This window comes from Bombyx mandarina, chromosome 21, assembly GCF_030267445.1.
Source record: "Bombyx mandarina strain Sakado chromosome 21, ASM3026744v2".
Lineage (NCBI taxonomy): Eukaryota > Metazoa > Arthropoda > Insecta > Lepidoptera > Bombycidae > Bombyx > Bombyx mandarina.
Window position 1 is genome coordinate 3902542 of NC_143227.1, and position 16647 is coordinate 3919188.

General features: G+C 36.7%; 1 protein-coding gene across 1 annotated transcript in view; it reads right to left on the reverse strand.

Annotated features, from left to right (window-relative positions):
- Positions 1-402: 402 nt before the first annotated feature.
- The window catches only part of LOC114244349 (furin-like protease 2), a 282788-nt gene continuing 266543 nt past the window's right edge, over positions 403-16647 (reverse strand). Inside the window, exons 10-16 of the mRNA XM_028176131.2 lie at positions 16401-16634; positions 14525-14683; positions 13828-13967; positions 13051-13306; positions 11432-11520; positions 10440-10609; positions 403-6241 (exon numbers count right to left, since the gene is read on the reverse strand). Of these exons, the coding sequence (XP_028031932.2) occupies positions 6062-6241; positions 10440-10609; positions 11432-11520; positions 13051-13306; positions 13828-13967; positions 14525-14683; positions 16401-16634 (1228 nt within the window). The 3' untranslated portion in view covers positions 403-6061. The remainder of the gene's footprint in view (positions 6242-10439; positions 10610-11431; positions 11521-13050; positions 13307-13827; positions 13968-14524; positions 14684-16400; positions 16635-16647) is intronic.

The following is a 16647-nucleotide window of genomic DNA, read 5'->3' on the forward strand; positions in this document are numbered from 1 at the left end:
GATAACTTTGTAAAGTAGTTTTTTTTATAAATAAAAAAATCATAATAAAAAATGTATACCCGAATAATAATTTCTTTGTACCTCGAATAGAACTTAAAACTAATATTTTTATAATAAGGAACTTCGTTCCTGTCCGGTGTCCCACGACACCACACATCTTTTTTTTTTGTAGGCCGACGGACGAGCATACAGGCCACCTGATAGTGATAGTTACCGTCGCCCATGTACTTCAGCAATGCCAAGGACAGAGCCAAGCCGCTGCCTACCGCTAAAAGCTAATAGGAGTTACTCTATTTCTTAAAAATACACTCATATAATTTAGGGTAATACGGGGCATCAGTAATTGGGGAAAGTTTCTTCAACGTTGGCCGGCTGCTACGTCAAAATAAAACAAGAACAAAATTTGGACAGATTTCGCTTTTATTATAAACATTAATTGCACATAAGAACATGTCATACAAAAATATATTCTAAATTATAAACGCACTACCAATTAAAAAGTAAAACGTCAAAACGGCATTTTATCATTTTATTCATAAATATTCTAAAAACAAAAGAAAAATAAAAAGTATAAAAAAAAATATGCTATTACATAATAATATAAATTTTACATTTTATTTTATATTCATAATTGATACGAAAGCTAAAAGTTTATTTGAACTTTTTTTTTTAAATTTAAAACAAAACCATAATAGGAATAAAAGTTTATTATGTAACAGAAACTTTCAATAATATATTTTTATTTTAAACCTTATTACATTCTACATAAGGTTTCACGTTTATTTTCAAAACAATTTCGTACGTTTGTCATGTTAAATGGCTTTTTAAGATTTCATAGAGGTCAATGATCCGAACATTTGGTACTCACCAGATGTTTTAAAATAACAATTCAACATTCTAGCTAGCTGATTATATACATTTGTGATGGTAAGTGGTAACGTTACGACTCGTTATTAAACCGACTTTAAACAAGCGATATTTATCTATCACGTGTAATTAAAACTATTTATTATTTATTCTCTTAAACATATGTATTATAATTTGAGACTTCAAAATACTCCAGAATTCATTATTGTGACAAATTTTCTTTAAAATGTTTAGTTCAAGCGACAATTTAAAACTAGAAAGCTGCTTACATCAAATAGTTTCTTTTTTTCTCAAAAATATAATTAAAAATAATTTGAAAGACTACTTAAAGACAAAAAAATAATAGAAAGGCATCAATTTAAGTTACGTATATCTAAAATAAAAACTAGTGAACTTCCACACAGATAGAAGACTCGTAAAAATTTACTTTCAAACTATCAATTTTCGTTTGTTAATGTTTCTATAAAAATCAAAATACGCTAAAATTTCTGCAATCGAATTTGTAGAGGTACTTTTTATGAACGTCTAAATCACATGCGTATGTGATTCATCGGTGAATTCATATAAAAATATGGTAACTCTCAACTTATTTAACTAAAACAGTGCGCTAGCCTACAAGCAAATCGACGTGGAGCCATCATGAAGAAAAAACAACTCCGATAACGCCAATACCTAAATCAGTTAAACGTTCAATGATCCCACATCTGTCAATGTCATTCGACTGTCAAATATCTCCGTATGTCAAACGTCAGACCAACATTTATTGTTTCGGTGAAACAAACATCAGGCAAATGATTTCAGTACCTACATACTCTAGAGTGATTTTAATTGAATACTTTTCGTTGGCAACTGTTTTGTGAATAATCAATTGAATGAAGTACATAGGTTTTAATTATCCTTTAAAATTCTGTGAATTTATGAGCTTTAGGTTTATTTTCGAATTATCCAGTGGTACAGTTTAAGTTTTGTGAAAGCAGTTTAGTTGCACAAACTCGCGTGTTGCAAAACTGATTTTGCAATAAATACGGTCGGCAGCCACCGGTGCACAATCACATTTCGCTTAAACCGCTACCTTTCCCTACGATAGACGTAAGCTATTTTTATGGAAACGATTTTAAGCTTTGTCACCATGTGTGTTAGCGCTGATAATAATATGCACTATTTAAAAACCGAGGACCTTCCGAAACTCAACGTAATAGTGCCATTTCAGTCACTCTCGTTAATATTCGCTTAGCAAGAGAAAGACAGTGAACATTTATTTTCACAACTTAAATCGAATTTAGATCTTGTGTTATTTGTATATCGATTTAATAGTAACTGTTTTCTGACATCATAAACATTAATTATAGGTATATTCGACTACATATCGTACAAAAAGAATAATAATGTTTGGCTATAAGTGGCCCTTTTTACGATACAATCGCATCCAGTGTCTAAAGTCACTTCAGTTTTGTTTACACAATACCGCGTCGCCTACACTTTGAGAAACAGTGGCCACGCTCCAAGTACGAATTAATATTATCTACATTATTCTAGAACATATTTAACATTTGTCAAATTAAATTTTCTTTATTCGACGAATTACTTGACACTCGTCGAATGTATAGGTACAATTTGACGTGCTGAGATGCCACTGTCTAGCGATATCTACAAATCTATAGACTGTGAATAGAGATTCTAATATTTACTGTCGATTAATTTGTGTATCATTAATTATTTATTTATTTATTTATCACAATACAATACGGCAGAGGACGATAACGTCAACGAACGTTTTGTTCTTTTAACTTACAATTTTATACTCTATCTAATTTTATTTACGGTTTTAAACGTTCCGCGAATTTTGTAAGCCCTTATGACATTTCGGGTTCGAAGCGAGGAACATATTTCCATTAGTTATTTGTAACAGTAGTTTGGCTTTTTTTAAGTAACAATAAACTAGGTTGATTCAGTTCTACATGTACTGTGAAATTATTTTTTTTTGTACGAGACTAAAATCATCCTCATCCCCATCCTCATCCTTATCAATCAACCTCATAATTTTTAGCGGTCATAGCAACGTTCGATTTTTCTCAGCGAGAACTACACAAATCACTGCACTCACACAAAAACCAATTTACATAACTAAAATACTATAATTATCCTTCTCGACCTCTGTCAGAGTATAGTCCGACCTCGCTCACAACGAAACACTAATTGAGTTGAAAAAACTCAATTAATAGGCCCTTTAAATTCACATTCAATCATGACAGCGGAGAGAGACGATCTAACCGACTTTACTAGTATTTGTGAAACCCATCATTTAATTTCATAGATTTGGTCCAAGTGGTCCAACCCGAGGTTAGATACTAGCTGTTTGCAGATATGTTTTCACGTTGTCTGGATTTATCGAATATGTTAATCGATTTGAAGGCCAACCCGATAATTATTGTGGGTATTGACATATTGATCGAATTCCTCGAGGATCGGATAACAAAAAAACAATACAAAAAAGGGTGCGTGTACTTATGTACGCGCGTAAGAAGTTATACTTTATTTTTATTAAATATATTAATTTTTTTTATTTTAATTTTAATCAATATGAAAAAATAATCGATTTAACAACATCCTAAAACACGCATATTGGACATCCCTTTTCTTGACATCGTATAAATTCGGTAATTCTCGGTACGGTTCGGAAAGTTCACCTGCGGCTATATTCAGACTCGCCAAGTTACGTCGGTCGTATTGTGATGAGCGATTAAGTGGGCAACTTCATTTCTGTTAATTTTGTGTCACGGTGCGCGCGCATCGTAAAATTTCACTCTCATCAATTTTTCATAACGCGCCTAAAGAAGTATAACTTCAATAATTAGAACTGCCTTTGCGGATCAATATCGCATTCCAACACTTTACAATCGATATGAAAACTTTGAATTTTTCGAGAAGTCGTAAATAATAAATGCGAGATTAAAAAGTGGTAAAAAATTTTTTTTATTGTATTTACGAATCGCGAGAGTTAAAGAACGTATACTACACAAACAACAAGTTCAATTTTATATATAACTAGCTGACCCGGCAGACTTCGTAGTGCCTCAATCGATAAATAAAAGACCTAAACTTTTGTTTAAGATAAACTTAAAACAAACAAAAGGAATCCGTCCGACGGGGGACACATCAAAGGAAAAGCAAAATTGTTATTTTTATTTAATTCCGAATATTTTTATATTTATCTAACCTTTTAAACCTTCTCTGGACTTCAACAAATGATTCAAGACCAATATTAGCCAAATCGGTCAAGCCGTTTTCATGTTATGTCGTGACAACGGAAACGGGTTTCATTTTTATATATATAGATATACCTTTTTTTTGAATGTGACTCGTAATGAAAGATCTGTTCCTTGTAACTGACAAAAAGATGATGTCGAGGGATGAAAGGTTTACGCGACATTTATCTTTGTAATTAAAGGTCCGTTTTATTTGATATTAGCATCAACAATACGACTTTATTAACCGAACTTCAATTACATTTACGCCATTCAAATAACTCAAGAAGTTTTTTTTTTCATGATATTTTTTCCAAATTTTAAATTTTATAGGGTTTTTCTGTAATTTTTTTTTATTGCTTAGATGGTTGGACGAGCTCACAGCCCACCTGGTGTAAAGTGGTTACTGGAGCCCATAAACATCTACAACGTAAACGCGCCACCCACCTTGAGATATAAGTTCTAAGATCTCGGTATAGTTACAACGGCTGCCCCACCCTTCAAGCCGAAACGCATTACTGCTTCACGGCAGAAATAGGCAGGGTGGTGGTACCTACCCGCGCGGACACACAAGAGGTCCTACCACCAGTAGTAACAAAAATGTAACAAAAATGGTGCTTAAACCACATAGCCTTAAGCCCCTCGATATAGTTACGTCTTTCGAATATCCTACACGACCATTAGTAACATAAATCCAAGAGAAGATCAAACACGCATCAAGGAATCTAAATGTACACTAAAAGTGAATGGAAATATGTGTGAAGTTTCTTCCTAGAATTTATTAATCTGCACATATTACACTATGCAAAAACGTTTCAATGTTTTTGGTCAGTATTATCTACAATACATTATAGTATGTCATAAGGGCTTTTAGGAGAACCGTTTCTTTTTAAAAAATCAACTAATACATCATTACAACTATGTGTTTTACCGATGAAAAACCATTTTTTTTATGTATTTTATTAAACTAACTACATATCTTGTAATACATATTATATTATTTTCTACGTTTAAACATATTTACATGTCAACGTTATGTTATTTGCATCCTATATTATATATTATATAATAAATATTGGACTTAATACATAGTAATGTTAAATGGTCCGTTGTTATTAAAAATTTTCAGCACATTTTTCATTACATTTCCTTTTTATATAGTACGCATTGTTACATTTATAATATTCGGATATTCTTTATCTAAATTTTGAAATTATTGTAGTTTTTGTCATGTAAATTGATTTTAGAAAAAAATCTCAATTGATTTTTCTGTCATCCATATTCCATAATTAGGTAATATTTTTTATGTTAATAACAAGAAAACATCAACTTGTTATTGACACATTTAGAATCAACAATTTCAAACGGAACCAATTGCAGATTATACATTTCAAAATTGTTAACATCAAAATTTAAAAGCTATTTAATTTGTTTGAACTAGACGCGTATAAAAATGACAATATAATCAGTCTAAATTTAAAAATCTTAAGTTGTTTTTGTGTGTTTGTCACGAATGCCCTCACAACACGTTTCTGTAAAATATTATATTTGTATTTGTGGTTTTAGTTAAATTACTTCATCTATAACCGAATTATCTTACTGTATGTAGTTTGAGGCACATAAATCACAATCACTACATATAAAACAAAGTCGCTTTCTCTGTCCCTATGTAGGTATGCTTAAATCTTTAAAACTACGCAACGGATTTTGATGCGGTTGTTTTTAATAGATAGAGTGATTGAAGAGGAAGGTTTATATGTATAATAACATCCATTAAATGGTGGAGAAATCAATAATAAATTACAGTTTCCGAAGCGAAGCGGGTCGCCAGTTCTAAATAAAATTTAAAATATTCAAACGAACCTAAGATTTTTAAATTTATGGAACGCTTTATTTTTTATTTTTTTCAAATTCCACCTAAGACTTACTCTCTACGATCACAGCGCGCGCTATGTGGAATGTTCGAGCAACGGTTCGTCTTCGTGCTCGTGTAGTTCCTCCGTCCTGCTCCCGCTTGAGGGGAACGCAGTATGCGGAGCAAGGACGACAACCTTGCCGTCGTCGTTGTAGGCGAGGGGGGAGTAGACGAGCCCGCGGGTTCGTGTTCGCTTGTCGCGCGGTGAACGCCACTGGTTCAACAAAAAAAAAACAAGATTAAAATAATTAAATAAGGTTTTATCAAACAGTACTTGATAGAAATGTGTGTACAGTATTTATTTATTTATTTTCCGTTTCCACGAGTCATGGATATAATTAATATAATTTTTTAAGTTTATTTTTTCGTGGTTATTTACTGTCATTCTAAAATATTATTTTCAGGTTTATTTTTATTCAACTTAATATTATTTCTAACACCATATAATTCTCGTGGTAATAACGGACGTCTAAGGTGATATTCATCGCCATTTCAATATTGTGATACTACCGTCTATTTTTCTATAAACAAATATGTTTATATAATGACATAGCACTAAACATAATAATATGAACCAATAAAAAAAACCGGAGAATTATCCGCAAAATTTATTTAAAAGAATGTGAGTGCTTTATGTGAAGACATTATTCATTATTGATAAAGATTATTTGTGTTTATTTGCACTTATAATACATTACATTTTGTTTTCATAAATAAACTTTTAAATAACTGTTCGTATTTAATTTCGAGTGTTATTGCCATCTTTTTGTTTTTTTTCCCATCCCTAGTCGCTAGGCTTGGTAGGCGAAGCTCGACCTGAGAGACTTTACTAGCCCTAGCTAGAACAGTCCTTCACTGAATCTACCTCCGGATCGTAATCGGGACCGACTGAGAGGATACTACGAGAAACTCAGTGGGTTGTCTCTATGGGTTAAATTGCGCGCCGAATTCTTGAGAACGGTGTCCAGGTTTGGATTGCCTAAAAGCACCGAGAGTAGATCTGGAAGATCCCACACAACATGTTTATGGCGACAGCGGATATGCGTTGCCCCGTCACCTGGGTCGAAAAGGTAATTCAGGGCGGCCACGATAAGAGGGTTATCATTCCGCGCCATTTGCTCAAAGTTTTCTTATGGCCGACGAGAATTCCCCTACAATAAAAACCCACAGCTGATTTACACCCCCTATAATAAGAACCCAGAGCTGACACACACAGCAATACGATTAACGTACCGAATTCTAAGACAATACCAAATTCGCTGGACAGATAATTTGCCTATTAGAATATCAACACGTTTCACTTGTGATAATAATTCAGAAACGACAGACCAATAACAAAGTTTACAATAAGCCCTTCGTTCGCTGTTAATCCCTTATTGACCGGACTCAATCATTTTAATCAGGGATGATCTTACATTCCATTACCCATCGACCAGTCAGTAATGGACCGTGAGACGTCGCGACCTCACTACTAAAGCTCGGTGCTACTTATAGTTGAGAACGAAAGCGAACTTGATTCTATTTTTACCGAATATATTAACTGACTAGCGGCCCGCTCCCGCTCCACTCGGGTCTTTAACAAAAATTTCAACGATATTTGACGATGTTTAATTTTTTAAAATAAAGAACACTTATTGCGGCATAACTATAAGAGTTTGACTTATTCTGTCGCGACACTTTTTGTAAATACAAAGTCGTAGTACATTCTTTTATTATATCATCAATAGTTTTCGCAGGGCACGCTATGTAAAGAATATTTTAGGTAATTTTTTTACTCCTTGGGTTACATTATTGGAGTTTTAGTAAGGATTTCTTATATTTTTTTAAAAAGATTATAGCCTATGTCACTCGGGAATAGTGTAGCTTCCAAACAGTGAAAGCATTTTTCAAATCGGTTCAGTAGTTTCGGAGCCTATTCAATACAAACAAAAAAATCTTTCCTCTTTATAATATTATAGTATAGATATACATATTTTTATTGCTTTAATGGGTCCACCTGATGTATTAAGTAGTTACTGGAGCCCATAGACATCTACAACGTAATTGCTACCATTCACATTGAGATATGCGTTCTAAGGGTGAAGGGCGGGGCAGCCGTTGTAACTATACCTTAGAACTTATATCTCAAGGTGGGTGGCGCATTTACATTGTAGATGCCTATGGGCACCAGTAACCAATTAACACCAGTTGGGCTGTGAGCTTGTCCACACCCATCTAAGCAATAAAAAAATTAAAAAAATAAGATAACAGTTTTTACAGTACAACGGCTGCCCCACCCTTCGAACCGAAACGCATTACTGCTTCACGGCAGAGATAGGAAGGGTGGTACCTACCCGTGCGGGCTCACAAGACATCCTACCGCCAGTAAGAATTTATTATAAACTAGCGACCCGCCCTCGCTTCGCTTCGGAAACATTAAAACACACATGAAACCAAAAATATAAAATAAAAAATAAATAAAAAAAAAGTAGCCTATGTTCATCAGGGACAATGTCGGCTTCTAATGGAAAAAGAATTTTTCAAATCGGTCCAGTAGTTTCGGAGCCTATTCGAAACAAACAAACAAATCTTTCCTCTTTATAATATTAGTATAGAAGTATAGATATACATATTTTTATTGCTTTAATGGGTCCACCTGATGTATTAAGTAGTTACTGGAGCCCATAGACATCTACAACGTAATTGCTACCATTCACATTGAGATATGCGTTCTAAGGGTGAAGGGCGGGGCAGCCGTTGTAACTATACCTTAGAACTTATATCTCAAGGTGGGTGGCGCATTTACATTGTAGATGCCTATGGGCACCAGTAACCAATTAACACCAGTTGGGCTGTGAGCTCGTCCACACCCATCTAAGCAATAAAAAAATAAAAAAAAATAAGATAACAGTTTTTACAGTACAACGGCTGCCCCACCCTTCGAACCGAAACGCATTACTGCTTCACGGCAGAGATAGGAAGGGTGGTACCTACCCGTGCGGGCTCACAAGACATCCTACCGCCAGTAAGAATTTATTATAAATACCGCTGTCCGCATTTTAATTTCTTTAATAGTATTTTATTGTGACATTACAGTTCAGTCTGGCACTATGTTTTACCAAAATAAACCATATTTTAGTTTTATTTAAGAGGGTTTTTTTTTCGAAATATTTATAACCCACCATGTCCACCACATATGTAGGTATATCTCAAAACATATGAAGCAAACATATAATTTAACCACGATTAGGTTAGCTTTATTTGGAGGAGGTCTGTTTGAATATATTTTATAACTAGCGACCCGCCCTCGCTTCGCTTCGGAAATATTAAAACACACATGAAACCAAAAAAATAAAAATAAAAAAAAAATAAAAAAAAGTAGCCTATGCTCATCAGGGACAATGTCGGCTTCTAATGGAAAAAGAATTTTTCAAATCGGTCCAGTAGTTTCGGAGCCTATTCGAAACAAACAAACAAACAAATCTTTCCTCTTTATAATATTAGTATATATATAGTATATTAGTATAGAGTATAGATATAGATATAAATGATTTTAAACAAATTTCCTGATAAGTTTGATTTGAATATTTTAATTTCAGAATTTCAAGAAAGAGAAAGAATGAGAGACAGCGATATAGACGAAACAAATTAAACATAATTAAAACTAGTTTTACGGTTTTTATCCTACGTTTTTTATTCTTGTTACATATTTTTGCGACATTTTAAATACTTTACAGTATTCGCAGTCACCGGACTGAAGCCGTCGATATTCGAATATTGTGCTAACTACCGTCTATTTTTTTTTATAAAAAAAAAACAGTTTTTTTAGGTTTCATTTTACACATAAGGGACTTATAGCATCTTAAGATCTGACAGCTCGTTCGACTTAAGTATATTTGAGTTAAGAAGACCCTAACTGTCAAATTAACGCCAACCATCTTCTCTATTAAAATTACAGTTTTTTTTTTTATTTCAAATGCACTCTATACTCGTAATTATTATTTTTTTATTAGAGAGTATTAATTGGATTTTGCCTAATCTTATAAAATAGAATTTGAGCATTCGAATCCGATCGATTGTTATATACATGGCAATTACTTTCTAGCATTCAAAGTTTACTGTCAAGCGCTTTTTAGCGCTCTGGTGTTAAAATATAAAAATAAAGTATTTTGGAAGATCCATTAATAGCCGATTTTGTGATGAGAGGCGGTAACTGAACTTATATTATCAAATTCCCGTTAATGAGATCTAGAAGGCTGTTGTGTTTGTAAGAAACACTATTAAAATGTTTGTGGTATATTTTGTTATTAGCATCACTATTATACCTGGTGTTTGTCAGCTCACGCTGGCAATTACAACAACCTTGCCTATTTATTTGCCTTGCCGATTTTTTTTTTCTAGTTGTGCCTGCCTTATTTTCGTCGGTTTCTCACCTGTAGTATCATCAGCACGACAAAGAAGAGTGCACCGGCGGACAGACACACCATGACGGTTATCGCGGCGGCGCTGGGAGCTGACGTACTGCGAGCGTTCTCCACTGTGTGCAGAGCGCCCCACTCGGCTATACGACGTTTTCCCGCCACCGATGAGTTGATGCATTCACCTGGGACAACAAAAAAAAAACGAAATTGCATTAACTGATCCAGCTCTAGTAATAATAATATGTGGTTTGTTATTTGTTCTCCGTATTCACGGGAAATTTTCACTCTATAATACATTTTCACTAATAAAATAAAAAGAGTGAACGACGCTAGACACTAGACGATACAAATAAAACTGAAAATTCGTTTTTATATTGCTTAAATCTTATATAACTTAAATCGGCGCGCGAATCTTTTTGTGATGACGTCAGGGAACACCTGCACATTCGGGAATTCCGATCGCGCCTTATGCCACCCGATTGCGACCCGATATGCCAAATATTCCACGCTACCAATACAGATTATGTACAAATTGCTTGATCTAATGTAAATCCGAACCAAATTGATTTACTAAGAAAGCTTTTTTTATTACCGCGTATATAGGTAAAAGAGCTGACAGCCCATCTGTGTGCTTAGTACGAGTTCTTTAACTTCTCGATCGCGTAAAAGTTAACTTAAATTTGTATGGAGTTTTGCGTGCTTAGTACGAGTTCTTTAACTTCTCGATAGCGTAAAAGTTATTCTGGAATTTGTATGGTGTTGGAACGTTTTCCTACGTTTGCCGCTAGGGGCGCTGTTCCAACTCCATACAAATCTGAGTTAACTTTTACGCTATCGAGAACGTCAAAAAACTCGCACTAAGCACACTGATGTAAAATGGCTGTCAGATTTTTATTCAAAGTATGGGCGTGCGTATGTGTGTGTATAGACACAAGAGAAATCAGTAGCTCCTGGCTATTGACCGGGGAACATCAACAAAAGTCGCAAACTGCGTGAGTTGTTACCAGTTTCGGGATGACAATGGCAGCATTCGGTCCCGGGCGAGGTCGTCGTCCCCCTGTCCGTACAACACGGAACGCACTGATTGTTTAATCTGTAACAATGATTAAGTACGGTCTCATTGAAAAATTAAAAATTATAACAAAAAAAATCAACTACCTAATCGTTGGTAGCCTTAGGGGCTATTACAGCTAGGCCCGGTTTAGTAGGCGAGCTTACGGCAGTCAACCTTAGAGAAATTGCTAACAATGACCCTAGCAAAAACAGCAGCGCTTCTAACACCGGATCCGAGTCGCGACCCATCGAGAAGAAAGATCATCGGCGAGAAACTCAGTGGGTTGCATCTATAGGCTAGGTTAGAGAAGCATTTCAACGAAACAGGCTTACTCCTTGTGTCATAAAGCATAGAACATATTTACCTCGGGGCATAAAGAATTAGTTTAGTTTTAAAACCCCGAGTCCTTGAACTCCTGCTATTTCCATTGTCACCTATTGGGTTTTTTTTATTGCCCTTGTAGGCAGACGAGCATACGGCCCACCTGATAGTGAGTGGTTACCGTCGTCCATGGACTTCAGCAATGCCAGGGGCAGAGCCAAGCCGCTGCCTACCGCTTAATTCTCTCCACAAGCCTCGTTTGAAGAATATGTCATAGCACTCGGGAAACACCGGTTAACCATAGAAGGGGCTTTATACCTCTATTACCCACTTGATTTCAATATGTAGTATAAACACCCAGACAAAGAGCAAACAAACATGTTCATCACACAAACGTTTGCCCGACGTGGGAATCGATCCCACGACCCTCGGCTCAACAGTCAGGGCCGATAACTCAGCGAGTCAGTCGATTTTCTATATAATTTCAATACGTTTTAGTTTTCATACACTCTCTGTGCTCCGACTGTAACCATCGGGTACTGAATATTTTGCTCGTCTCAAATAAATAGATTTTATTTTACGTGTCTTCAAGTTTCCATCGCGGAGTTTTAATTAAATATTTATATACGAGAACTTCCGCAATTAATTATTAAGATTTCATTATTAAAATTAATTTTATAGGGGAAATGATCTCACGGATATTTAATAAAACATCAAAACAAAACAAAAATATTTTTTTCTCTCCTACCGACGCCGAAAGTTCGGTTTTCCTCCCGCTGTACAGGTAAGAAAGTGTAACTTTTTCTCCCTGGGTACAAGTGCACATGCGCGTTAGTGTCTACGTCTGCTCTCCTCACGCACCTAAAATTCTCCGCCATTGTTGTGCTCGGGTAATTTGCAATATTGTGTTTAGTGTAAAAGTGAAATAAACAAAAGGCAATAAAATTTTATAGTGAAGTATTAAACAAAGATGAGTTTTGATTGAGTTCATCAGTGAGGGGGCTCCAACCCCCGCCAGGGCTTCGCCCCTGGACCCCGGCTCGGTACTCCACGGGGGCTAAGTTTTTTACAATGTCGAACTTTCGGTCTGGTAGGAGAAAAAATAGTATGTGCACCGCGGGAAAAAAGTAGGACATCTCATCCCGCGTGTTTGGCAATTTTACACGCGGGAGGAAATGTCCAACTTTTCTCCCTTGGTGCACCATGTACTTACTATATTCCAATAACCAACAAAACACGCGAACTCACCTATCGAGCCTCAGCGGCCTGGAGCATCCTGTACAACTGAACTGTCCCGAACCGTAGCAGGTGCGACACGACGGATCGCACGTGCTGCACGTTCCATTGCCCGCCTCGTAGTACTGAGAGCCGAGGCACTCCATACAAAGCCCGCCGTCTAACACGAAACGAGGCGGACACGACGTGCAGTGTAGCGGCCCGGAGTCCGAGCACTCCCGGCAGTAGTGGTGACAATGACGGCAGCCGTCGTCGCTTTTGTAGAATCCTAAACCGAATCACCACTCTCTTGATTTAACACTAATCATTCCAACACTTAGGCATCACATACAACAACGTACACAATATTATATCATGATAATAATTTATACATTTACCAGAGACAAAGAAGAATATAGTATAAGTATAAGAAAATCGTATATTGCACAGAACACACTAGATTGCGAGTCAAATTGTATGTTTGCCTTTTAGGTCCCTTTGAAATAGATTGATTCTCAGTCATCTACGGATTCGTCTGTCCCAGAGTCTACTTATAGATATTCCGACGCCTTAATAACAGAAATCGACATAATTACTTCTGTGGGCCTCGTAGGACACCGGTGACCTACATAGCGTTCAAAGGGTTAAATTGTATTGTGTTACCGACTAAGGTCAGAGGATATCTGGTCATGTGGCCCTTTGGCTCTTCAATTCAATCGATTACAATAACAAAATGATACGTTTAGGCATATCTGCAGTATCAGACGTGATTTGAAAAAGGATTTCGAAATTTCAAAGAACAGTAGTTACCTTGAGGACATTCGGGGTGACATTCTCCAGCGGCTAGCCTCCAACCCTGAGGGCAGGACGCGCACTGATCGCGACGGGGCCCAATACATGTCCGGCAAGATAAATAGCACTTGGAACAGGCGCTGCGATCAGCGTAGTACCTATTAAAAACGAGATATGTAAATAGATCGTTGTATTCGTCACTATTCTAAGCATCATCAAACAAAGACCCTATCGAGTTTTGGTCAAAATCAGAAAGATTTTTGAGATTTGGTTAGCCATATTAGCCGCACCGTTTGAGGTTAGTTGGGTAAAATTGGGCTTTTAACTTTTGTACTTATAGATTTGCAATGAGATCATATTCACGGCTTCAGTGGGCAAATTCATTTAAAGTCGCAGAGGACGTTTTTTTTTCCTACCTTAGCTGATAGCCTTAAGAGGCTATTTCAGCGTAACCTTAACTAGTAGGTGAGTTCAAGGGTCTCAAACCTGTCGACGTTGCTAACACGAACCCTAGCCAGAGCCGTGCTTCGCAGAATCTACCACCGGATCGGAAACGCGACCCACTGAGAAGATCCGGCGAGAAACTCAGTGGGCTGTGTCTGTGGGTTAATTTACTTATCGAGCCCTTCGTCGCAAGCGACGGGTTCGACGACAACGATGACCGGAGAGGCCTGAGTTCGACAACCTATTGAATGAAACTAAAGTGAGAACTTACCCATCAGCGCATGAAGTCCTGCAAGCTCCAGACTGCAGTCTCAGGGACCCAGCACAGCTGGTACAGTTGAGTCTTGAAACGCATTCAGTACAACCGTGCACGCAGCGAATGCACCGACCGGCCTCCGCGTAATATCCGCTGCTACATTCTGGGACGCATCTACCGACAACGAATGTATAATACTTATTGGTTTTCTCCTTATTTCGGCTTATGTATATCGGCCCTAATCAAACGCCACTGCGTAACAAATTCTAATGTGTCCGTTGAATTCGATTTAAACTGACTTACATCAAAAGGACATAGTACAACAAATTTTGTAGACGATTTTTTTTTATTGCCCTTGTCGGCAGGCGAGTGTGTACCGTCGCCCATGGACTTCAGCAATGCCAGGGGCAGAGCCAAACTGCTGCGTACCGGAATTATGAAATATACCTGAGTCCCGCGATGTTACTAGCGGTTATTGCCGTCTAGCTAGTCAAAAAAAAGTAGCCTAAGTTTCTCCTTATATCATAAGCTATCTATCAGCGAAAATCCCGTCAAAATCGGTCCAGCCGTATCAGAGATTAGCCGGAACAAACAGACAGACAGACAAAAATTGAAACAGACACTCCAATTTTATTTATTTGTATAGATAAACACAATTGTCATTCAATACTATATTTAACACGACGAGTACGTCACTCCAAACGGAAATCTACACTCGTGTCCAGAAAGCATAGATGTTACAACCGAATTAGAAGTGCAGCAGACTTTTTGGCGGGAGCGCGAGGAGTGAAGTTAAGTGATTTGTTTTATTTTGTCTATTTAGTGTTTCTTCAGGCTTAAATGTGTAATAACGGTGGTTTATTAACTGTTTAATATGTGTGAAAGTGCACAAATGTGGGAAAATGAAACAAAGATGCTGAACGTAACTTCTCGGGATCCCCCAAAAAGTCCACTGAAAAAATGTCAGTAAATGACCACCATTTTACTCAGATTATATTTCATCCCATATCATCTCATTTCATTTAATTTCGGCCCAGTTGATTAATGTCTTACATTAATCATCTTCATTTCACTCCATAATATCATTTTTCATAAAAATAAGAATATAAATTAAAATAAGACATGACTTAAAGGTCTTAGTTACCAGGTCATAAAATCCCATAAAAAAAAGAAGTGCAGCATAAAATAGGAGCGACCGCCTAAGAGAGGATCAAAATCACAGTAAGCTTTACGAGGAACCAGCAACTACTGATATAACAATGACGTAGGTAATCACAATTTCCTTCGGATTCGCTACCCGAGTTGTTCGACAAGTCCCGTGCATTAGTTATTTAAGACGCGGCATTACGAAAACGTGATTCGACCTAATCCGCAGTAACACGTCCTACTGAGGACTGATGATAGTTAATACGTAATTCACTAATTTCGTACAGAATACTTACTGCATGGTTCAATTAAAAATAGCGTTTAATACGAAATAATGTTATTAAGTTGGTTTTCGTAAAACGAAAATGTTACACGATTCGGTCAAGACGTTAAACTATGGCACCATTATTATTAAGAACCCTTTAACATTTTAAAAGTGATGTTAAAATGGTATAATATAAAAAAAACCTCGAAATTAAAGTGAGACTTAGAACTCATGTATTAAACGGTAGGCAGCGGCTTGGCTCTGCCCCTGTCATTGTTGATGTCCATAAACGACGGTAACAACTCATCATCAGGTAGGCCTTAATGCTCGTCTGCCTACAAGGCCAATCAAAAAAATGACTCAAGGTGATTGATGGCACTTAAGTTGTTGATGTCTATGACCTTCGGTAACCGCTTAACAGCAGGTGAGCCATGAGCACGTCCACCCGTCTAAGCAATAAGAAAAGAATAATATCCTCACCTGTAATCTTCTAGCAAATTAGGCGATGGACAAGTTAAACAGTGTCCTTCGCCCTCTCCATAGCACGATTCACAAGCGTCGTCACATCTGCTACAGCCGAGTTTATCTATGAATTGTCCGGTCGAGCATCGATCAGAGCCTGCTGGGAGACATCTCCCCTTCTTATTTATTTCCCAATTTGCTTCGCATGTGAGACAGAAAACGCTTGTGCAAGTCGCACATCCAACTGGACACCTGTGCAATGGAT